Source organism: Podarcis raffonei, chromosome 5 (assembly GCF_027172205.1).
Source record: "Podarcis raffonei isolate rPodRaf1 chromosome 5, rPodRaf1.pri, whole genome shotgun sequence".
NCBI classification, from domain to species: domain Eukaryota; kingdom Metazoa; phylum Chordata; class Lepidosauria; order Squamata; family Lacertidae; genus Podarcis; species Podarcis raffonei.
This window is the reverse complement of record NC_070606.1, coordinates 12,993,054-13,018,501: the sequence shown is the minus strand read 5'-3', so window position 1 is coordinate 13,018,501 and position 25,448 is coordinate 12,993,054. Positions and strand designations below refer to the sequence as shown.

The window sequence follows — 25,448 nt, the reverse complement described above, 5'->3', positions numbered from 1 at the left end:
ACTACATGCATCAATCAGGCTTCTATGCGCCTTCTACATGCCACACAGTCTGCAAGTCAAGGAATGCAAATCCAAGCAGGATCTTATCTTATTTAGACTAAGGCTTGGATACACTAAGCAACAGCCTTGGTTGTTCGCTTAGTTCTCCACACAGCAGCATAAGTAACAGCCTCTTGGGGGCTGCTGGGAACCCCTTTTGTTGCAGCCGGGGGCACCTGAATCAGCAAGCAAATTTGCGAATGCCCATTAGGCCTTCCAGGGGCTGCAAGACATTTTCCCCTGACTGTTCCGATTGCTGGGTTGATAACTACAGATACTTGAGGTTCCAGGCGAATGGGGTGGGAGGAGGAAGACAACAAGGAGCAGGTTGTATAAAAAAAAGAAAGAAAGAACTCCCTCTGCTTGAACGTGGGTTGTCTGTGCAGACTCAAGGAAGGATCTTGCAAGAATGTTTCCTTGCTCACTCCTGACTCTCACTTCCAGCATCCCAAAGAAGACTGTGACTGCCTATGAAAGTAGTCCACTGGTCTCTTGCCAGAGCCAAGATTTTAATGTAAAAACGTAGTAAGTTGACCTAAAGGTATTACCCCTAATTGAAAATTCCATACTGTGTAAACTATCAATATTAACATAATTGAATTGGTAAGCAATCCATTTGCGCTCTATAACCTTAAGACATAGTATTGACCCAAAATAACTGGCGAGGCTCATCTGCAAAATGAAGCATCAATGCCTGGAATTCATTAAGAGTGTTACATGTTTAATTTTTCCTGCCCTCCAGCTCCATTGTCTCGTAAAAAAAATTTCCTTTGATGTCCCCCGCTAAAAGAATTAAAGGAATATTGTAATTGAAATGCCATTAATAATTCACGGGGCCCTCCTCCACGGCAATACATCCAATGAAATATTCATTGAGCTCCACAGACTGACAGTCTGCCGAAGAGCACTTGCCTGTAATTTGAACCACGCGTCCTGATCTTGCTGTAGCTCAGACCTGCCAAGAAAGCAATTATCTGGATGGTCTTGCCCAATCCCATCTCGTCTCCCAGAATTCCTCCCACCTGCTGGCAGTGCAATTCCCAGAGCCACCCAACACCTGTCTGCTGGTACCTGCAAGGAAAAGGGCAAAATCAGATGGCAAACAAGAGATCGCAACAGGACAAACACATGAATTAGTCATTTGCAACGCTCAGAAGCTAGTTACCGTAACATGCTGCAGCATGTGTTTTACATGAAGGCTGTATTTACAGCGTCATGCATTTTTTATGCCTTTGGACGCTGGATGTGATGAACTCGCTCTTTGTGCAATGTTAAAAGTACATCTAATTAAACTGGGACGTGATAATTGGAGGGTGTTTTATTTCGTTTTGTATAAATATTGCTAGAACGGCTCCTTCTGGTTCTTCAGAACAGTAAGTGCAATTGTTTCCGCAGCCCAACATATAGGAGGACTATTAAATCACAGGGGAACGTGGCGAAGTGGTTCCATGCCCAGGAGCCCAGGAGCTAGTGCTGAAAAGGAACAAAAAGTAAACAACGGCTACAAACTAAGAAGAGGGAGGTATTAAAAATAATAGTAATTCCTTTGCCAGTGAAAACTTGTCAGGCTGTTCTTGCTAAATTACACAAGTTACAAATTGCAAAAACACAGAATCATAGAATTGTCGGGTTGGAAGGGACCCGGGGAGGGGGGTCATCTAGTCCAATCCCCAGCCAAGCAGGAATATGCAGCTGTTCCATACAGGGATCGAACCTGCAACCTTGGTGTTATTAGCACCATGCTCTAAGCAGCTGAACTACCCAGGCTAATTTTTGTCTCTCCCTATTTGGAAGCAGGAAGAGGGGCTATGCTTTGGGCACAGTTCACCAGCAACTTCTCTTTACGTAAGCAGCATTGAGATAAAAGACAGCTGTCAAACTTAGATGAAAGGAGTTGGGAGCAGGGGAAGGGCTGTCCCCTTCAGGGATGGATACAGCAAATGCAAACAATGATATGGGTTAGGTCAGATTAGGAGTACAAGAACAACGGCTGCAAACTGCCTGCTAGTAAGTTTAGGGGTGGTTTTCAACCGAGAATGTAAAATTCTGCCAAAACAGAAGTTTTACGAGAAGAATCTCCTTTGTTCAGAGGAATAGTTGGATAAATGTGTGAAAGATGACTGTATACTGTAATTCCATCTCATGCCTCAACTGGGTGGTCAGCGAGGTCAGAAAGAGATTGTGGTCCCCCAAAAGCACTCCAATTGGGAGAAGGAACACATTTCCATCAGGTTAGATTAGTGAGTGATCCCTAGGGGTCTTCTGCCATCTGTAGTGTGTGGAGAACGTCTGGCTCACTTGCTAATCTATCCCCAGGGCTTTAAGGCAGGTTCCACACATGAGACATGATCTAAATTTTGGCTTAAAAAAGCATCTCTCTCTCTCACCACCTTCTCTCATCTGAGGGTGCTCACTCTTCACAAAAAGCTCACCAAATTCTTCAGCTCAACTGAAAAGCCTATTGTTTATTTCAAACCATTGCCCTCTTTCTCCCATTTACAGTTGGAAGGGTGCCTTTTATAGATTCCTACTCGCATCCCTCAACAAGCTAGTTTCCTAACATTTTCACTTCACTAGGCACAAGGATACAGGAGGCCGCTCTCCCCCTGCTATTGCAAAACAAAGCATTTCTTCACATGGGGTGTGGGATGTACAATGATGAGCAACCAGTGTGATTGCTAGAGGAGAAGGTGAGTGTGGCAGAGTCTTTCCTCTCCCTTCGGATGGCACCTGCCGAACAGATGGCAACAGTGAGTTCTTGCCGAGAGTGAGCAAGGCGCAGGAGTCCTTGCTCATTTCATTCTCTGCAACGTATCAGAACCAAGAAGCTAAATTCATGCAAGGGATTGAAGAGCAGCAGCAAGCAGAGCATCATGGGAAGGGATATAACCCATCTCTCCTCACATACCAGATGGACTCCAACACTGAGCTCTGGGCCTGCCATTCTAGCCCTAGATGTAGAGAAAAGCCTAAAAAAAGAATAGACCAAATTCTCCATTTAAAAAACAACACCCAATAGGACCTACCAAGTCACATACACAAGTTTTGGCCTCTTTCTCATGGTCTCTTGTAGCTCTCTACATCCTATGACTTAAAGTACCTCGTAACTGCATAGACTGTAGCATATTTCATAGTCTTTTCAGAGAGACACAGTAGGTTGCAGCTGGTATAGATCTCTATTCTATTAATACGAACAGAATGCTTGAGAGTTGGGACGAGAAATGGGCAAGCCGCTTTCTACTCTCCCATTTCTATTCTCTTTTCCAAATATATTTTTGAAACTGCAAAGCACAGAAACTAAAATTGAGTTTTCAGGACTGCCCTCATTCAACTTCAGCGAAAACAAACCCTAGAAAAGGATAAAGTTTTCAGAAGACCTGCTGAGAAAAATTAAGAGCCAGGAACAAACTAACTGGGAGTTGATCAATCGGGATTCACTGCTGCCATCTTTGCGCTCGTGTGGTCAGAGGAGCATCTAATGCTTAATGATGGCAACCTCCCTTTCCTGCTGGGGAGATCTCATCTTTTAAATTGCATGTCAGACAAATCATTCAGCTCAATTGATCTTTTTAACCACTCAGGAAGTTTTGCCAGCTGACTCATGCTTGCAAGGGGATACCCTTCATTAGGGACGGCTATCATGCCAAGACTCATATTTAGTTGCCCATCTTGGTTGAATTCTCTTTGGGTTTCTCTAATCACAGATCCATTTTTAGATTATGGTTACAGCAGCGTAACACACCCTTAAGTCCACCAGCAGTTGGTGAGGAACCTGTTAACCAAGCTGTGAGTTCCAGGGAAGCGATAAACACTGCTCAAGACCACCATGCTCAATGAAGTGTTACAGCCAGGCAGCTCACAAGCTACGCTGCTTGAATCATTTGCTAAAGGACTGAATGGAAAGACTAACAGCGTGAATGGAGTGATCTCTCTGTTTTACACACTGACTATGCTTGTGTAGGATAGACACATGTCTATGCAGTTTTGGCAGCTACAACCCAACACAAACGTATAACCACAATGGAATTCAAGTTCTTCAGTTGGCTGCAGAATGCCATAATACACTTTAGCTACTCGGTTTACTCTTAACTTTCCCAGTTTGTACTGATACATTAGCAAACCACTTATAGCAATGAATTGTTGTTCACTACTTTAACATACATACTTGAAAAGTTTTTTGAAAAGGAAACCTGGAACTCTAAAACCCTCAGCAAATTCGGCATCGCTATCATCCGAATCTTCCCCTGCCTTCTGCCGCTCCTCTCTGTCTTTCAGTTGTTGCTTGTGCCACCTCCTGAAATTACAAGAAGAATCACTATTTAATCGCCAGTGTTAGTTTAGGCAGCTAGGAGAGAACAGAAAGCAAATCTGAAAAGCAGCTATTGTGGTCCAGCAGACAGTGTGTTGTTTTTGACATAAGAAACCTGGGCTCAAATTCCAGCTGAGCTTAAGTGCTTATGCCTTGGGCAAGGTAAAGAACTCTCTGGCTGGCTTTCCTACAGGAGGGATATAAAGAAGTGAGAAAGACTGTAAGGCACTCTACAAAGTAGTGCTCTGCAAATTGCAGGCTTCCTGTGGGCACTCTACAAAGTAGTGCTCTACAAATTGCAGGCTTCCTGTAGGTATCTGGTTGGCCACTGTGAGAACAGCATGCTGCACTAGATGGGCCTTTGGCTGGATTCAGCAGGTTTATGTGTTTAAATTTAGAAGCATAGGAAAAAATGGGTGGTTGGGGGAAAGAGGGAGAACAAGTTTTTATAGTATCTGGATACAAAATATGTTTGCAAGACATTTCACACGGTTAACTGAATCACTAAACCCAACAAAAGTTAAAGGCAAATTAAATGTCGGCATAAAAACTTTTATCAACCTATTGCGCACACTGCTATACGGCCTTTAGAAGACATTTCTTATCGGAAAAATAGCCAAATAGGATCATTCTGTACAACAGGATGACAACATGAGACAGCAAGAGAGAGCATGCAATGATTTAAGATGGAAGTGCAAATCCACACCCGCTAACTTCAATGGGAGGTGATCAATCCATTGTACATTTCAGCCCCACCCTTACCAAAACTTTCTGTGTCCTGCATACTTTCCCCAGCTGGAGCCTGCATCCAGTAGAAAAAGGTGGGTGGAGGGAAGAGTGGGAGACACTTACTTCAAACTAACACTATTTCATTATACAGAAGGGAATTTCTCAGGGATCACCACCATGAACAAGACATGTCATTTCCCTCCAGGATATATTCCCTACAGATTAGAAACAGAAATTCACCTGGCGCAACCAGATTCAGAAGAGTTGAAAGCAGCTTATGAGCTTTTGCTTTCTTTTTCATATATTTTTTTGCTACATCCCCACCTTTGGTAAAACATTATTTTTAAATGTTTTGGAAAACAATTCAAAAGCTTCTGATATTTGTTTGCCAGAATTAAGGAGGGAAAGGTGTAAACAACCTGATCAGCAACCGTTCTTTCAGATTACCTTCAGCTTCTCTGAAGACAGATACATTTAATATGACTTTCCCAAGCAAAATAAAAATAAACCATTTGCAAAATGTTGACAGAAGTTCCAGTCTCTGCTATAGCAGACAGGGGTTCAGACACTGTCAAATACCCTAAACTCTAGCCTAGAGATGGGAAATTCATGGCCTTCGGTATGTTAAAACTATAGAGCTCATTATTTCCCATATTGGCCATGCTGATTGGGGCTGATTGCAGTTGTAGTCCAACAACATGGGAGATCGGATGCTCCTGTTCTAGTTAAGAAAAACATAGTCAAGAGAAAATAAAGTTGCTCCAAAAGACTCTGCCAAAGAGTGATTCAAGTTCATTTTCTAAGAGGAAAATGGGTACTATGTTTGTGTATGAGCTGAGTTTTAATGTTGATGGCAAGGTAAGGAGCACCCCAGTTGCAACAAAACTTGTCTCTCTCCTGTATTCGCCTGGAACTTCTAAACAATTTAAGATTTAATCATAGAGCTGCAGTTGGGAGGAAGGTGCCACAAGGGTCATCAAGTCCAACCCCCTGCAACACACAAATCTTTGTGCCCAACGTGGGACTTGAACCCATGTTCCTGAGATGAAGAGTCTCATGTTCTACCGACTGAGCTATCCAAATGCTTGGGAAAGGGCTAAAGATCTGTGGTAACAGACATGCTTGTGTGCAGAACATCCCTGATTCAAGCCCCAGTGTCACCAGGCAAGACTGGGAAAGATTCCTCGAGTGCCACTGCCGGCGAGCGATGACAATACTGAGCTAGACACACCCACAGTCAGGTTACCCCTTGCTAGGGTTTAGTTCTGTTTATGGATTCCATACTGCTTTTAAAGGATTTTATGCTGGTTCTGAAGGGACCCGGGTAGCGCTGTGGGTTAAAGAGCCTAGGACTTGCCGATCAGAAGGTCGGTGGTTCAAATCCCCATGACGGGGTAGGCTCCCGTTGCTCGGTCCCTGCTCCTGCCAACCTAGCAGTTCGAAAGCACGTCAAAGTGCAAGGAGATAAATAGGTACCACTCTGGTGGGAAGGTAAACGGCGTTTCCGTGTGCTGCTCTGGTTCGCCAGAAGCGGCTTAGTCATGCTGGCCACATGACCCGGAAGCTGGCTCCCTCGGCCAATAAAGCGAGATGAGCGCCGCAACCCCAGAGTCGGCCACGACTAGACCTAATGGTCAGTGGCCCCTTTATCTTTACTTTATGCTGGTTCTATGGTAACTGTTGTGCCAGCACTGCTTCTGAATTTATTTAGCTGAGTGTTGATTGTATAAACGTTTTACTGATTTTAATTTGTCAGCTGGTATGTAAAATGGCAAAGAGCAAGAATTAATATTTCACACATTTCGCATGCCCAGCTAAAGGTATCATTCGTGAAGCTGGCAACCATTTTCCCACCACCTGCAACAGCTTACCTGTTTGCCAAATGTCTGAACGAAGCCCGCCAAGCAAAAAGAAAAGGCGAAGGAGCATTTAGCAAACTGTACTCAAGTGTCATACGGCCACGACAAAGAGCCATCAATACCAACAAATAAAGAGGTAAAGGATAAATAGTGAATATTGCTATTTCCAGGTTTTGCGATGGCAATAAAGTCACTGATAAAACAATTGAGACATCAACTAAAACCCAATGGAAGCATATTAAAGTGCGCAATTAAAAGCTCTGATTTATTACTTGTTAGCAAACTATTTTATTTTGTGCAAGAGATGCAAACAGGATTAGTGAATCATTTATGTTTTTACAAGGATTTTGAGTGCTTCCAAATGTCTACTTCCTCTAGCAAATCGACCATAGTGCATTTGCAGGAGACTGGAATACTGACAGGCTGTCATGCTAGACACCCGTAAGCTAAACATCAACAGCAGCTAACAGAACGGGGAGCGCTGCTGGTCCAAACGTATTGGGACGCAAAATCAGCATAGGATGATACCACTGTGAAACAAGGCAGTCATTCATTCATTCATTCATTTAACTAGTAAAGGAGCCACCAAACCACTGTGATGAGAGCTATCTCCTTTTGTGAAGTACCGTATTTTTTGCTCTATAAGACTCACTTTTTCCCTCCTAAAAAGTAAGAGGAAATGTGTGTGTGTGTGTTATGGAGTGAATGCAGGCTGCCCAGCTATCCCAGAAGCCAGAACAGCAAGAGGGATCACTGCTTTCGCTACGCAGCAATCCCTATTGCTGTTCTGGCTTCTGGGATTCAGAATATTTTTTTTCTTGTTTTCCTCCTCCAAAAACTAGGTGCGTCTTGTGGTCTGATGCATCTTATAGAGCAAAAAATACGGTATTCATCGAGCTCCGTTATCACATGCTGAAGGGCTTTCGCATCACCCTACAGAAGTGGTGAACTTTTCTTTGGCCTAAAGGATGCATCCCTGCTTGGCCAACCTTCTGTAGCCATGGCCAAACTCAGCCCTCCAGATCTTTTGGGACTACAATTCCCATCATCCCTGATCACTGGTCCTGTTAGCTAGGGGTGATGGGAGTTGTGGCCCCAAAACACCTGGAGGGCCAAGTTTGGCCACGCCTGCTCTAGGGGACATACACCAGAGGTGTGCATGGTGACCCACATGCACACAGAGTTCTCTCAGCAATTAAGCCTGAAGAAAACTCTTTAGCTTTTCTTCCCAAGCCTAATTGCCAGATTACTTTCCCCTGCCGCACTCTCAACAAAGGCTGTCCTATGACTTGTTCTCCAGTTTCCCAATACGTTTGAACTAAGCGAGTTTGTTGGCTCTTTGGTTCAGCTTTAAGTTTAAAATGCTTGGATTTGGATTTAATTTTAACCATGCCTACAAATGGAAACCTACAATATTAAGAATTAAAATGATAATTGATCATCGATGCAGGAGAGCTGAAGTCCTCTTTGGACAATAATGCATCACTTTGGGAATAACAGGCCTCCTTGGGTCCAATAATCCTTACTGGATCTTTGCCTTATTCCTGCCCTCCTCGCTGTGATTCCGTATCCTTTTAATTAATGCAGGTGGTTTAATTAATGAAGGATGGAATTTAGACACAAGTTCATTTTCCATTTACTGCATTCTCTTGCTAGAAGATGTGATGCCTGAAAGTGGACAAAAGTTGAAAAGGGTTTTCAGGAATCCTGAAGTCAATGCAACATAAAACCTGTAGGTTGTCTTGCTAACGCCTGAGTAATTTGAGTTCATCCATCTTTAAATATGGGCTTCTGAAAACATTTTTATTTATTTATTATTACATTTATATCATGCCCTTCCTCCAAGGAGCTCAAGATGACTTACACAGTCCCCCCCCCCTCCCCATTTGAACAAAAGTGCAGCCAGGCACTTCAAACATGTAGCTCACAACAGATCACAATCTGATTTTTCCAAACATATTCAGGAACCAAGCTGGGTATTTAATATAGTTTGTGTTTCTGAAGCGTAATATATTTTCCATTTCAGACAGCCAAGATTCCCTTAATGATCATTCTCATTTTGTAAATTGAGACAATGAGTTACTCTTCCGATCTGGCTCTTTATGAGTTGTGTGGGGGTCGCTCTAATCGCTGCCTCCTCAGCAGATTAAACATATGCCATTAGAGTTACAAGTCTCAGAGAGCAAAGCCAGGATGATGCAGGGGATTAGGCATCTACACCAAAATCAAGGATTTTCCTTATAAGTGAACTGTCTTTCCCTGTTTCATCAGACAACGGGCCACGCCATGAGGAGCTCCTTGCTCTGCCCAGCCGGAGGCAGGACCTGTTTTAATTTGGATATAATTTGCCCAAGAGGCTGGGCTAGAAAGGCACCTCTCTTCTTAATGAAACTACTGGAGGAAAAATATGGTCCTCCAAGGTGGAAGTTGGAATCCAGTGCCACCAGCCATTCACAGGTAATAATAATAATAATAATTTTTATTTACACCCCGCACTCCCCAGCCAAGGCCGGGCTCAGGGCAGCTAACAAGCAATAATAAAAACAAGTTGAATGAATACAACTTAAAAACAAGATTAAAATACAAAAACTAAAATACTGAAACATTAAAATATTAAAATGCAGCCTCATCACAGGAGGAGAAATGAAAAAGGAAAGAGGGGGAGGGAATCAAATTGGCTCCAAGCCAAAGGCCAGGCGGAACAACTCTGTCTTACAGGCCCTGCGGCAAGAAATCAGATCCTGCAGGGCCCTGGTCTCATGAGGCAGAGCGTTCCACCAGGCCGGAGCCAGTGTTGAAAAGGCCCTGGCTCTGGTTGAAGCTAATCTAAATTCCTTAGGGCCCAGGACCACTAGGGTGTTGCTATTTATGGACCTTGAGGCTCTCCGTGGGGCATACCGGGAGAGGCGGTCCCGTAGGTACGAGGGTCCTAGGCCGTGAAGGGCTTTAAAGGTCAAAACCAGCACCTTAAATCTGACCCTGTATTCCACCGGGAGCCAGTGCAGCTGGAAAGGCACTGGGTGAATATGCTCCCATGGCAGAGACCCCGTGAGGAGCCTCGCTGCTGCATTCTGCACCCGCTGGAGTTTCTGGGACAGCTTCAAGGGCAGCCCCGAGTAGAGCGAATTACAGTAGTCAAGCCTGGAGGTGACCGTCGCATGGATCACTGTGGTAGAGAAACACTGTCTCTTCTCAGTGGCATTTGGTGGTCCAAATCAAATTAGCTCCCCACACATATAAGGGGGTGGGGTTGATGTACCATTTGGATTCATGGGTAAATAATGTATTTTTCATCCAAGAATCTCAAGGTGTTCTCCCCGCTCTTCAGTTAATCCCTACGACATCCCTGGGAGGTAAATTTGGGCTGGGAGGCAGTGACTAGTCGAAGGTCACCCAGAGAGCTTCATGGCTGGGTAGAGATTTGAACTGTGGTCTCCCAGGTCCTAGTCTGACCCTCTAAACAGTAGACCACATACTGTGGCAAAAAGATGGATCAGCAGAACAACTGCAACAAAATGCAATCAAAGGGGTGAAAAACCACTGGCCCCCAGGCACTTTCTCATCTGTTTCGCAGCATGACCTTATTCCCCCAAACATCCCCCCACTGCAATTAGAGTTGAACAAATTGGGTGGGTTTTTCCAAGATCAAATGCAGCATTAGGAAACCTTTGGAGGGACATGCATTCCCCGGACATGGCCAAACCCGTGCCACAATTTGGATGGAAATATTAGGCTTGAAGAAACAGCTTCAAACTAGATTCCCACTTTTGCATCTGGCTGCACCCACCACTGATATGAACCCCCTGGAAATTTAAAAAGTTTCCCTATGTCTGATGTAAGGCACAGTTTATCTTATTTTAATTTTCACCCACCCTGATCTAAAAGCAACACATCTCACATGATAACAAAGTTACGCTCGCATATGATAAATAAGAATGCCTATTGAAATCATTGCGACGAGTCCAGACTTGGCCTTCTGCAAAGCAGAAAGGCTCGCTTTGTTTGCAGAAGAGACTGAGATCCAGCAGAGGCTTCTGCTGGAGGAAAGAGGGACGCCATTTTTGCTAATTCCTCTTCAGACTCCAGCATCACTTCCCACATCGTTTGGGACAGTCACCTAACCTTCTGGGGCTGCTTTTCATGGGGTATTAGGGGTGGAATCAACCCACGGTCTCAACTGCTGTTACTAGGTGTTTTGGTTAATGCTGCTTTTATGTTTTACTTGTCCAATCTACTGCTATTATGATCTTGTTCTTGCAACGTCCATTTCATTATATTGGAATTTTCAATGGTTTTACTGGCAGGCATTTTGGAATTTTTTGCGCACAATAAAGTGGGTTATGAATATTAGAATTTAAAAAACAAAACAAAACTGCAGTACTTAAGGCAATGGCATTCAAACCAACCTAATATGCAGCCTCCAATTTCCCACCCACACTTGGGCATACTAAGAGAAGTAAACTGCCTCCCTCGCTCTCATACCTTTCTTCCTAAAATGAGGGCTCCCTCTCCCTTGGAACAATCTGCCACAGAAAAATGACAAGGCAGAACTACTACAGAGTCCCCCTGTTTGCACAGTGATTCCCCCTGGAATCACAAACTTTTAATTGGCCTTGTGCTTCAGATGTTCAGAGGAGAATCACAGCTGGCTCACTGTCAAGCTTTACAAGTGTAATATTTTCACCTTGATGCAGGACCATCTCCCAGATACAATCTTGAAAGCTTCGCTGTGGAAAGAAAACTCATTTTCTGCCTCTTGAAGTACGTGGGACTCCCCACACAGCAAAATGCTCCATCGAGCAATCCAGGAGGACTGATTCCGTCATTTGGGGGTGAAACTTGCCAGACACTCATCCAGTTGTTTTTATAAACAACCATAACTGACAAGGAATAAGATGCAAGTGTAAGCAAATGCCGTTCCTTTAGCAAATTCACTCCACTTTATCTCCTAGCAGCATTTCCCACGGTACAGATCACCTGGGGAATGCAAGTACAAGAACGTCAATGTGGGCAGCTGCAGTTTAACAGCTACAATAACTAGAGCTATGAAATTTTAGGAGATATGATGTTTTGGTGGCAATTACAATTATTGATATTTCTAAAATTCATTTAGGCTTTTATTGTAACTTAAGCAACTGCAGGAAATGTATGACTTTAGCAGGGATAAATTGTTACGATCTTAACGTTATTAAAAAACTTGTCTGGATGGATTTAAATTGTGAATCATATTAAAACTTTCAATCAAAATAAATTACTCTTGATGAAAACTCTGAATTAAAAATGATTTAATATTGAGCTAAGTCAATGGAACAAAGTTGAGCTTCATTCAATAAAATGGCAAATATTTTACAGATTAATACATTTATTAATTCTTTAGTCCATCTCTCAGAAAGGCTATTATTTCTCCAGCCAAAAGGAATCAGTTGGGTTGTTCTCCTCGGGGGCCTAGATTAGGAGAACATGGTTTTTCTTTTAAATAGTTTCAGAGGTCTCACAATTCTGCCTTCTACCAGCCCAGCAATGGGCCAATTTGGGAATAAAAATTATTCCGTGACGAGGTACATTAGTTTTCAAAACAACAACAACATGTGGTTTATTTTAAATTAAGTCTTTTGATTTTAAAAAAACAAGTGCATTCAATTTCATTTTTCTAAAAGACAAATCCTTTGAGTAAGCTCCACTTATCTGGCACAACAGACTTCATGCCACTACTGAGTGGTGTGGCACCGCAATCACCTAATAGTGGAGCTGAACAACCAACACAGGCTACAAATCACTACAAGCACTTATGCTAAGACTTTTTGAAGCAATCAATCAATCAATCAAAGGAATAGAGAGAAGCAGCAAAAGGGCAGTCAAAGGAAGGCCCCTAAACAGAACATTCTTTACCCTGTTTGAAGATGAAATTCTGCCCACTGGGTACTGTACTTTGCACCACCATATTTAATGATATATGTTTACTTATAGAGTACCCTGTTAGTCATTCATACATTACAATATCCGTGCTTTTTTGCACTGACTGGGCATATACATCTAATTATTTCATTGGGATAAAAAGAGCTCTCCATGAAAAAAATGAAACCACAACATATTCTGATATTAAGGATCTTCTGTTCTGTTCCCCAGCTGTTAGTTCTAAAATGTAGGAGGCATACAACAGTCTAGTTTTTGTATGTATTTAAAAAAAACCTGGAATTGGCACTAGAAATATTTGGTTGGGTGTGTTTTTTTACTAACCTTAACCTTTGTTTATAGTAATCTTCATTGCCGTCATCTCTACATTTTTTAATTCTCCTTTTCCCAGCAATATCATCATCCTCCTCTTCATCAGAGCTTGGGAAAAAGTCATCATCCCCAACATCTTCTTGAAATTCGTGCGTTAATGAAAATCTCTTTCTCCTTGGCAGAGGTTTCACTTCGTAATCATCACCATCATCTTCTTGAAAAAAGTCATCTTCCCCATGCAGACTGCCAAGCTCTTCTTCATCAGGCCTGTATTCCGACTCCTCACTGTCCTCCTGTTGCTCCTCTCCCTGCATCTCATTGCCCTTAGGAAGTCTGGCCTTGGCCTGAATCTTAAGAACGTGGTTCTGAAGCTTTCTCATGTGCTTCTTCAAACGGCTGTCCGTTTTGGGCCGGCTTTTACTCTCGGTTCCTTTGCCTTTTATGGGGCATACTGGAGTTTTGATCAGATTCTTCTGCGAAGGAGCTTTCTTCTTGGTCCCCTTACGAACTGAAGGCCTCTTCCTTTCAAATGAGAGTTTTGCTTGATCTGCCAAGTATTTTTCAAAACCAGCTCCTTCATCTAACATTATCCGACGGGGCTTCTTCTCTTGGCCCTGGAGTATCTTTGTTCCAAATGGAGTCATCTGACCAGTTCGGATGAGGTTCTCCCATTCAGTTTCCTGGGCTGGCATAAGCATGCTCCCAAGGGATGACGGACCAGGTTCTACAAAACACAAAACCCCCCAAAGATTAAAAAGAGTATACATGACTCCTTCCCCTCCAACACAGTGGTACCTCAGGTTACAGATGCTTCAGGTTACAGACACTTCAGGTTACAGACTCTGCTAACCCAGAAATAGTACATTGGGTTAAGAACTTTGCTTCAGGATGAGAACATAAATTGTGCAGCGGTGGTGCAGCAGCAGGCCCCATTAGCTAAAGTGGTGCTTCAGGTTAAGAACGAACCTCCAGAATGAATTAAGTTCTTAACCCGAGGTACCACTGTATGTGAAAAAGACAAGTGCACCCATTTATCTCAATGTGAAACAGTCTTCAGGATAAAGCTATTATCCTGAGAGTTCAAATGAACAGATCTGTTATATCCTTGTGCTTTATAGGAGGAACACAGGGCAGAGGGGGGGGGAAACGATAAATGTAAAGAAAGCCAATGCACAAAATGGCCAGAAACCAAAACAGAGACTTGACAAAAGGGGGGAGAGAAAGAAAGAGAATGGAGAAAAAATAGAAATAGGTGCAGACAGACAGGTGGCTCTTACAGATGCTTAAATGAAAGAAGCTATAGGACTGAAAGTGGGAGAAGACAGACATCTAGGGGTCATCATTGTAAAAGTGTTATAAATAACTTATTTGGAGCAACAGTTGAGACAATACAGCATAGAACATGGGTAGGCAAACTAAGGCCCAGGGGCCGGATCCAGCCCAATCACATTATAAATCCGGCCTGTTGGCAGTCCAGGAATTAGCATGCCTATTGAAACGAGTAGAATGTGTCCTTTTATTTAAAATGCATTTCTGGGTTATTTGTGGGGCCTGCCTGGTGTTTTTACATGAGTAGAATGTGTCCTTTTATTTAAAATGCATCTCTGGGTTATTTAGTTTTTTTCTTTCTTTCTTTCTTTCTTTCAAAATACAGTCCGCCCCCCCCCCCCCACAAGGTCTGAGGGACAGTGGACCAGCCCCCTGCTGAAAGAGTTTGCTGACCCCTGGCATAGAAGAAACAGAAGACCAATACATTTTCTTTGGGGTCAGTTCCTGAAGTTGGGGTCAGCTCCCTCCCACTGAGGGAGACCATCCACGGATTTGGGTGCACTGCCATCAAAATGCGGATAACAAGCAGAAATATTTCTAATTTTTGTCTAATACCAAGGAAGCTGCTGATACCCTAAATTCTGGGGGACGCGGGTGGCGCTGTGGGTAAAACCTCAGCACCTAGGGCTTGCCGATCGCATGGTCGGCGGTTCGAATCCCCGCGGTGGGGTGAGCTCCCGTCTTTCGGTCCCAGCTCCTGCCCACCTAGCAGTTCGAAAGCACCCATAAAGTGCAAGTAGATAAATAGGTACCGCTTTCTAGCGGGAAGGTAAACGGCGTTTCCGTGTGCTGCTCTGGTGCCGGCTCGCCAGAGCAGCTTCGTCACACTGGCCACGTGACCCGGAAGTGTCTCTGGACAGCGCTGGCCCCCGGCCTATAGAGTGAGATGGGCGCACAACCCTAGAGTCGGACACGACTGGCCTTCGGGCAGGGGTACCTTTACCTTTAATGGGCTGGGTGAGGGTCAATTAATTGAAGTTTAATCCAGAAAAGGCAGAAGTGCTCCTGGCCAGGAGAGAAATGGACTGTGTTAGAAGGATTCAACAAGTTTTGAATGTGCTAGTATGCCGCTTGAATAAATAGGATTAGTATCTGGGGGTGTGCCTGGATTTGACTCTGGATTTGTATGCCCCGGCTGTGGCTAGGAGCACTTTTGCCCAACTTATGCTGATGTACAAGAGGCACATGTTCCTGAGTCAAACCTGGCCATGATAGCACACATCTTAGTTACTTCTAAACTGGATTATGGTAATGTAGCCCAGAGGGAAGTCAACCTGGAAAGGCAGCCCATCTAGGAGAAGGAAATCTCTCATCCTAAGCCTCCACTGCTTTGCGGGATATCTTTGGGAGAAGAAAAGAGTAAACCCTACACAAATCCGAAGTGGAGACCCTAAGGCGGTTAGATGGCACCTTGTATGCCTCCAGCAACTCCTGCAGCTAAGCTGGTGCCAAACATATTTCTCTGCTTTTCTTTGGACCACATCAGTGAAGCTGAATGGGGGATCAATCTCTGTGTAGCTCAGGACATCCACACACACTGTTCAGGCTTGTGCCCCAGGGAGGTCACTTCAGTGTTGCTAATGCAGGCATTTGACTTCACTTCTGGAGGCACACTCCATTGTCTCTTGAGACAGACGGATGCCAACAATGTAGTCTACACTGGACTTACTTTCAAGGGTCCTAGAGAGGTTTCAATTGGTACAGAATGCAGTAGCTAGGATGTCAATGGGTGCTTGCCCTCAGGACCATATGACTCCTACTCTGCAACAACTGTACTAGTTGCCAATTTGTTTCAGAGCACAATTAAAGGTGTTGATTTAGCTTTGAAGCCCTAAATGGCTTGGGTTCAGGTTATTCTGAGGACAGTCTCCTCCTGCATCAGCCTGCCCACCCCCTAAGATCCAGTAGAGAGGCCCTTTGGTGGGTTCCAACTCTGATGGGCGCACGATTAGGAGAGACAAGGCCTTTTTGGTGGCTGCACCGAGACCACCTGATGAGGTACATTTGGCCTTTCCTATTCCATCTGCTCCTGTTTGGTGAAGACTTTTCTATTCTGACAAACTTCTGTCTTGCTGTGCAGATTGTCTTTTCTGTGGTGTCTTTATCAGCTGAACTCAACTCTGTTTAATATGTGTTTTTATTGTTGTTGTATCATGAGATTGTAACATTTTTATTGCTGTAAATCAGTATGAGTGATGCATATGAATGAGAAGGGTGGTATATACATTCAATAAAAAAACAAATAAAAATAAAAGGAGCAGCAGAAACCTCAGTAAGAATGCTTTCAAGAGGGCAGAAAGGGAAAATGGAAAGGACTGACAAGACATAAGGGCAAAACTTCCAATATCTTTGCAAAACTTCAGTTCTCTAATTTAATAGCCTGTTCAATGCATGCTCATTGATACTTAAAAGGTGGTAGATTGCAGCTGGAGCTGTGAGGAACAGAAATGCTCTATTTCCTTCATCTCTAACAACAATGCAAAACATACCGTTGTGCTTGTGTTTACTGCATATAATTTTCTTTCCACATATTAAAAATTGTGAATGTTGATTGATTGAATTACATCTTTCAGTGAAATGCTATCATGATGTTTGTCAACTTAAAACATTCTTTTTTCTTTGCAGCTCAGCTAATTTGATTAACAGTTTCAATTTATTAAGAGCAAAGCTCTAGTGATTCTAAAGAACAACCATCCCTTCTGAACTGAACCAAGATTTATTTTCATCCATGAAGATTCCCATATGAGTGCTCAGATGAGCAATTCTGCAGGTGCAGAAAATTAAAACAGTGCTAAATCTCTCTAAAAAAACAACTCATTGAAGTTAATAAACTTCAGTAATAAACTTGGTGTATTTGTTCCAAGCGTAATATTAAAGGTTGATTTCAAATAAAGGTATTATACCAAGATGACCCAAATAAATTATCATTTTCCTTACCGACATCTTCCTCAAAGTCAACACCATCTATTTCACCAGAAATTTCTTCTCCAAGAATTATTTGAAGGCGTCTTTGCTTTGCTTTGATTTTTTTCAACTGCTGCTCCTGAAATCATGAGAGAATACAGTTAAAACAGACTAGCAAATTATCTGGGTTATATCCAGTTATTCATGCTGTGAGAAGGCCTATTAAAATAAATGGGCTTAAATTGGTCATGTCCACTAAGTTCAATGGAGTATGACTTAGTAGGATTCAACCCTATATTCTCAACGATGACAACAAATAGTAAGACAGAATGGGAACAGTACTTGCTTCATAAACATAATTTGTAAAGCTCACTTAAGTTTTCGTTCAATTCCCAAGGGGGAAGGAAAACAACATCTACTTCTCAGGTAAACAATTTGCATTTGATATGTATAACTGTAAAAAGAAATATAAAAACATGTTTGCATGTTTTTACAAATAAAACAATTGGGATAACTACAAACACAAAGAACCCTAAAATAATCCACATTTTACTTAAAGCAAAGTTTTAAAAAACAAACTTTTAGAACATGCTCAAAATAAGATATTATGTGTTTAGCGCCGCTTTGCCCAACCTGATGCCCGCCAGATGTTCTGGACTAAAACTTGCATTCGCAGCAGGCAACATGGCTGGTGCTGATGGGAACTGTAATCCCAAACTTCTGGAGCGCACCAAGTATGGAAAGACTCATCTAGGAGAACAGTATTCCAAGACAGCCAAGAGAATGCCCCTCTTTCTACAAACCCGTGAAGGATTTATGGTTCGTAACTTCAACTTGAATCAAACCCAGAAGGCAACACAGAGCCTGCAGAGATGTTCCAGCACTGATACAATGGGTAGAATTCAGTGTCATGCTATGAGGAACATTCCATCTGTGCAAGGACTGCCACTTGCCAGATGGAACAATCCCCCTGTCCCCTACTGTTCTTGGGGCTTCACCAACCCCAACTCTGAGCCAATTTTGGTGGGTGCAGGGGAGATAGGATGGCGGAAGGCACCATTCCATCATTCCACAAGTGGAAGTCCTTGGACTTAGGGGCAAACCAATCTATTTGTTGAATCTGAAGGAAATAGAAATAATCTGACAGGAGGAGTGACAGGAAGTGTCTTCCCCTTCACCACTGATAACGAGTTTAAAGTACAAAACAGATTAAGGGAACTGCAACCTACACCTACAGCAGTTGCATTGGAACCTCATGTTACGGATGGAATCCATTCCAAAGGCCCATCCATAACACGGAATTGACGCAAGCCGAAGTGCCGCATCTGCGTGCGGTGTAATTTAGTGCTTCTTGCGCATGCACGAGCGGCGAAACCCAGAAGTAGCCCATTCCTGCGGCAACCTGGAAGTACCAGAAAGGGGTTGCTTCCAGGTTGCCACAGAACGCAACACGAAAACACGTAACCTGAAGCGGACACAACATGAAGTTGAAAAATAAAATAATCTGATTCATTTAGCCAGAACCAGCAAATTAGCTTCAGTGAGACTTGTACAGAGTTCTTTAAGATACTAACTTAAAAAAAGATTTAAAGGTGATTTAACACACTTACAATTAGGAACTTCCAGTTACCTTGTTGTATTTTTGCCGCTTCACAGAATCTAGTTTTCTACTAATATCTTTATTAGTGGCAGCTTGTGGAGTAAATTGCTCAATAATTGTAGCGATTTGTTTCAAGGATGTTGTACATGACCTGAAAACACAAAGCTAATCATCATCTATTGAGCACCATTGAGTAGCTTCAAAAACTGAATACAGATAAAAGCATATTCAACGCAAACACTGGGCAATGTTTACAACTGAAAACCCAATATTGTTTCCATAAATAGTAGCTGAAAAATAGACACTCACAAAACCTGCAACTTTGAAGATATGACCATCATATGACAATGGTCCCTAAAACATTTTTACTGTGTAAGGAGCAGAAGGAGGAGGAAGAGACACTTGGTCAATGAAATCTCACTAGAAATTATTTAGATTTATTTCAATACTTGCTTTACATTCAGTATTTTAGAGAAAATTGAACACTGATCAGTGGTGCCTGCAAATCCCCGCATTTGTCCATGTGGCTTGATTTCAAACTGCACATGTAATGGAGAGCACTTCACCTGACATCAGGTGTGTTATGTACTGAAGTTCTCACCCTGGGCCAGCAGGGGGATACTGTAGATAGTTATGCAAATGAAGGATCAAAAGTGACGTTCAGTGATTGGATAGTTTGTATGCAAATGAAGGATCAAAAGTGACGTTCAGTGATTGGATAGTTTGTATGCAAATGAAGGCTCAAAAGTGACGTTCAGTGATTGGATAGTTTGTATGCAAATGAAGGATCAAAAGTGACGTTCAGTGATTGGATGGTTTTAGAAAATGGCAACAGTTACATTGTTCTGGAGCTCTATATAAGCAGGCTGACTGAGCTCCTCAGTTCAGTTCTGTTGCAGCTTACAAATAAAGAGCTGCTTTGGAAGAATCGCTGTGTCGTCTGATATGTTCGCCCACAACTTAACAAGGTGACTGACAGGTAGGCCGTCCTACCCACCTATCAAAACCGCTTGAGGAGTTGGGCGGGGAGTAAAAATCTGGCACTTCACCTGAAAAAGATTCCCCACTCCTGCTTTAGGGCATTGGCATGAAGAAGGAAGAGTAATAATTAAGGTGAAACAGAACTGCCAACCTTCCATATCCCAAGGCTCAAATCCTTCTCATACAAGAGAAAGCAGCTACAAATGCAATCTTGAGCTCACCAAAATTCATGACAAAGTATGCACTGACTTCAATGCAACACAACTGCAGTCTAAAATTGTAGCAGCTGGCTGGTAATCAGGCAAGCAATTATGAGGAAAGCAAAACATTTCTTCCTTTCTGTGAAGCTGTGATGTTTTGGCGATGCTTTGTAATTCCACTGAAGGGGCACTGTTCAGGTTTTCTTCTGCCAGCTCTGGTCCACAAGCTATTTCATAACCAGCCTGGAGAAGCTCCACTGGCTTACCTAGCATAAATGATCAGTGGATTTCAACCAAATATTTCTCTGAGCTAGCTAACCAGAATAGTTGGGTTCTGAGTACTTGTGTAAATAAACCTGTTGACATTTAGTGGACTGAAATGTATTTTGGAGTATGTTGGCAGATAACTAGGACAGGGCTTTTAGTTTACTTGATGAAATGTGTCCTAAGGCTTCTACAAATGTGCCATCAATAGGGTGGAATTCAATGTAATGTTGAGTGGGCTATGCACACAGGGAACAAGGTCCATTCGTGCAAGAGGACTTTCCTCCAACCCTCCAGAGCAGATTTAAGGGGTGTGGGGGCACAGCACAAAGAGAGGGAGAAGACTTCAGTCTGTGCATGCAAGACAGTTGAATCCTGTCCACAATTTATACTCCCCATGATGCGTATACCCTTCACCTTGAAGTAAAAAGAAGTAACTCAGCTTACCTCAAGTCATCCTGTACAGACTGGTATTCTTTTTCTGCATCAGCAATTTGCACTGCCTTGTTTGCTTCATTTATTGCATTGTCTACCTGCTGAAGAACTCCTTGTTCCAATACATCCTGGTCATACACATCAACTTCCAGGTCTCTGAGTTCATCTGCTTGAGCACCACGTGCCACAGACTGGATTTGCTGCCTGTCAATGAGCAGCAGCGGTCCCTTTCTCAGTGCTCCAGAAGACGTGCCTGCTACTGCAGGTAGCTTGCTTTCCAAGGCAAGAGCTTCCAGATGGTCTCCCATGTGACCTTCACTAGGAGGCAAGGCACCTCTTTGTTCAGCTTCCATTAGTCCTATATTACCTGAATCACTCCCAATAGAAACATGATTCCCTTCTTCTGGCTGATGTTTTTCGGCAGGCATCTTCTGCTCATAAAAGAATTACAGTTTTAAGTTCTGAAGCTTTTTGACTAGAAGCAGACAACCAATAAAAGTTCACCTTCAAGCAGGATCTCAAATTGATCCCATTTTCTTGGAGTGGATGGGTTAAGTCAAGGGGCTAGACAATACACCTTTCTTAAGCAACTTCAAGTATTTAATTTCAGCCCCCAGATCTCACCAAGAGCCGCTGTAGTATTGTAGAGCCTGACATTCAAACCACTCACAGTGAATCTCATTGGCTAAATCACCCATTCCAAAGCCTTGGTTCCCAGGGAGCAAAACCTCTCATGCAGGTTCACCAAGAAGATGGCAGATGATAAGATTTCAAGAGACTTTTAATATATACGTATAGTTTTAGTTCTATGAATGATTAATCCTTTGCAAATGATTTCTCCGCCCATGGTTTCTTCAGCTCTTCTTATCTTTATCTCTGAGTCTCTATTGGGGTAAAAAGGTTGGGTATAAAACAAATATATAATAAAAATTCCCTTGGCACAATAAAACTACCAACACCTGCCTTGGCAGTTATACAGCCCTCTGTATTTAACACAAGAGCTGTGGGCAATTCTATATAGCAAACACAAAAATAACTTTTGGTGCAGCAGCGGCAATTTAAAAGAACTGCTGCAAATGGAAACTCCACCCCCACCCCAATTTAAACCCTGAATTTGCAGTCCCATGGGGAACAGTGGGAAGAAGTGAATACAGGCCAAGTTTGGGTGGTCATCTGTCACGAATGCTTCAGCTGAGGATTCTGATGACTCTCAAGATTGCTTCCAACTGTATGATTTTCCAACCCTGCTGATCTGCCCCTTGGCTAAGGGGTGCCCTCCTTCAAAGCCCTGGGTGGGGGAACAGGGAGAGGAGTGGGGAGAGGGAGGAGGAGGAGGGGTGACAGCAGGCCTGGGCTATGTATCGACACATCACCCAGGACTGGTTTGAGGGCCAGGTGGTGCTTGCCTGCGCCTGACTCCCTCCTCTGCCAGCGCCTGGAGGAACAAGCTGCATCAACACAGGGCCAGGCCTGACAGAGCTTGTCCCTCCCTCTGCTTTCCAACATTGCCATGTATGTGATGTTGGGCTGCTGTTGAAAAGCCGACATCACCCAGCCTTAGGTGAGAAGAGGCATGAAGTGGGAGAGGAGAGGGATGGGGGAGGAGGAAGTGCAGAAGGGAAGCCCTGTATCAGGAAGTTGTGTTGTTGTTTTTAATGTTTTAGTATGTTCTGATATATGCTGTGAGCAGGGCCAGTTTTAGGTTTGATGCGGCCCTAAGACACTGAAGGTAATGGTGGCCCTTTATATGTCCAGCTGTCCTTTGTCAACAAGAAACTGTCACTGTTTTTTGCGTTGAATATATGCTATATGGAAGGGACACGGGTGGCGCTGTGGGTTAAACCACAGAGCCTAGGACTTGCCAATCAGATGGTTTGGCGGTTCGAATCCCCACAACGGGGTGAGCTCCCATCGCTCGGTTCCTGCTCCTGCCCACCTAGCAGTTTGAAAGCAAGTCAAAGTGCAAGTAGATAAATAGGTACCACTCCGGCGGGAAGGTAAACGGCGTGTCCGTGCGCTGCTCTGGTTCGCCAGAAGCGGCTTAGTCATGCCGGCCACATGACCCGGAAGCTGTAAGCCGGCTCCCTCGGCCAATAAAGCGAGATGAGCACCACAGCCCCAGAGTCAGTCACGACTGGACCTAATGGTTAGGGGTCCCTTTACCTGTACCTATATGCTATATGGTAATTTATGGACCGCATACGTCTCTAAAGCCATTTGCCACTGTTGCTGTATGTAGTTTTTATTTTATGTTTTTTTATCCTATATTTTGGAAATGTACACCCAGGGGTTTTTTTCCCTTTAAATTTTTTGTAGGCCCCCCAAGAGAGTGGGGCCCTAAGCTATAGCTTGTTTAAAGTAAAGGTGAAGGGACCCCTGACCATTGGGTCCAGTCGTGGACGACTCTGGGGTTGTGGCGCTCATCTCGCTTTATTGGCCGAGGGAGCCGGCGTACAGCTTCCGGGTCATGGGGCCAGCATGACTAAGCCGCTTCTGGCGAACCAGAGCAGCGCACGGAAACGCCGTTTACCTTCCCGCCGGAGCGGTACCTATTTATCTACTTGCACTTTGACGTGCTTTCGAACTGCTAGGTTGGCAGGAGCAGGGACTGAGCAACAGCTCACCCCGTCACGCGGATTCAAACCGCCAACCTTCTGATCGGCAAGTCCTAGGCTCTGTGGTTTAACCCACAGCGCCACCCGCATCCCTTATAGCTTGTTTAGCTTATACAGTCATACCTCGGATTGAATACGCTTCAAGTTGAGTGCGTTCAAGTTGCGCTCCACGGCAACCCGGAAGTAACGGAGCGCATTACTTCCGGGTTTCGCCGCTTGCGCATGCGCTCAAAATGACGTCACGTGCATGTGCAGAAGCGGCGAAAAGCAACACGCGCGTGCGCAGACGTGCCATCGCTAGTTACATTTGCTTCTAGATGCGAACGGGGCTCCGGAATGGATCCTGTTGGTATCTAGAGGTACCACTGTATGTAAATCTGGCACTGGTGGCAAGCAGACCAGAGAGGCTGGGGTAGAAACAATAAAATTATTATTATTAAGATTAATATTATTAGGGGGAGAGGACAAGGGGGTTAAGAAGGGTGGGGGAAGAGGAGAAGGGACGGACAGAGGTAGAAGAGGGAAGGAGAAAGGAGATGGGGAGATGAGCAGCGGTGGAGCGGGCCGGCTTTGGGGCTCTTCCAAGCGCGTTTCCCCGCCTGCCCCCCCCCAGCCGTGGGCCCAATTTCTTCCCAACCGCCCCGCGCCTCAGACGATGTGGCGACGAGGGCCTTCCCTCAGCGCCTACGAGCTCGGCCGCCATCCCACCCCACCCGGACCCGCGGCGACGAAGCCGCGCCAGGCCCACCGAGCCCCACACCCCCACCCCGGGGATGCGAAGGCCCCGGGAAGGCGCCCTCCTCCTCCTCCTCCTCCTCCTCACCTGCCCCCTCACGGAACAACCGCGCGGGCCTGGCGAGCGCCGCTCCAAAGGTTGTCAAAGCGCACGGGCGGCGGGGGGTTCTGCGCACGCGCGCGCGGGCTGACGGAAGGAGGGAGGGCGGGGCGGGAGTGGCTCCGCCCCCTGCTTCCGGTTCGACCGCCCAGCTGCCCGGGACTCCGGTGGTGTCAGTTGGGCAGCGCGGCGTCTCCTCCGGTGGCGGCGCTTCTTCGTTGCGGCTATTGTGGCAGGGGCTTTTAGCTTTGGAACTCCCTGCAGGCCCCATCGCCGTGCAATTTTTTGGAGGCCTTAACTAGTTTTCTTTGCTCTTTTTTTAAAAAAAAGTGTATATATGTGTGTGTGTGTGTGTGTGTGTGTGTGTGTGTGTATATATATATATATATATATATATATATATAATGTAACATATAATATAATTATATAAATAAATATATATAAAATGCATTTTGTGTCATCATTCTGGTTTGGTTTTTGTTTTGTTTTTTGTGAACCGCCCTGTGACCTTTGGGTGATTGGCTGTCTACAGATATAAATAAGTACCCAGGTGCTTGGAAAGCTGAGGTGACTTCTAACCTGCTTGAAATATACAGTGGTACCTCGGCTTAAGTACTTAATTCGTTCCGGAGGTCTGTACTTAACCTGAAACTGTTCTTAACCTGAAGCACCACTTTAGCTATTAGGGCCTCCTGCTGCCGCACCGCCGGAGCACGTTTTCTGTTCTCATCCTGAAGCAAAGTTCTTAACCTGAAGCACTATTTCTGGGTTAGCGGAGTCTGTAACCTGAAGCGTATGTAACCTGAGGTACCACTGTATTCGGAGTCAAGAGTGGATTTCATGCTCTTTATTCAGCTCATAGTGGTGAGGAGGAATGGAAGTTCCCCCAGGATGTCTGCTTTATATACGTTATTTACACAAATGGGCCCCACGTGATTGGCTAATTCTGGGATTCTCCTGTAGGCCAATCAGGTTGTGGATTCACTTCCATCTGGAGCTGGATTGGGTGGCTCCTGCGGACCAATCATACTGCTGCATTGTTCTAGGACCAATCAGACTGCTGCATTCTGAATCCTATTGTTCTAGGACCAATCAGACTGCTGCATTTTGGATCCTATTCAACT

General features: G+C 44.2%; 1 protein-coding gene across 2 annotated transcripts in view; it reads right to left on the bottom strand.

The window, feature by feature from the left end:
- Positions 1-24,419, bottom strand: part of ERCC6 (ERCC excision repair 6, chromatin remodeling factor) — a 134,051-nt gene extending 109,632 nt beyond the window's left edge. For both annotated transcript variants that reach the window (XR_008330392.1, XM_053387885.1), the window contains exons 1-7: positions 24,313-24,419; positions 20,887-21,305; positions 19,025-19,145; positions 17,428-17,533; positions 13,174-13,885; positions 4,205-4,333; positions 952-1,110 (exon numbers count right to left, since the gene is read on the bottom strand). Coding sequence is in view for 1 of the 2 variants with exons in the window: in XM_053387885.1 (XP_053243860.1) it covers positions 952-1,110; positions 4,205-4,333; positions 13,174-13,885; positions 17,428-17,533; positions 19,025-19,145; positions 20,887-21,302 (1,643 nt within the window). In the remaining variant the exon portion in view is untranslated. The remainder of the gene's footprint in view (positions 1-951; positions 1,111-4,204; positions 4,334-13,173; positions 13,886-17,427; positions 17,534-19,024; positions 19,146-20,886; positions 21,306-24,312) is intronic.
- Positions 24,420-25,448: the final 1,029 nt, after the last annotated feature.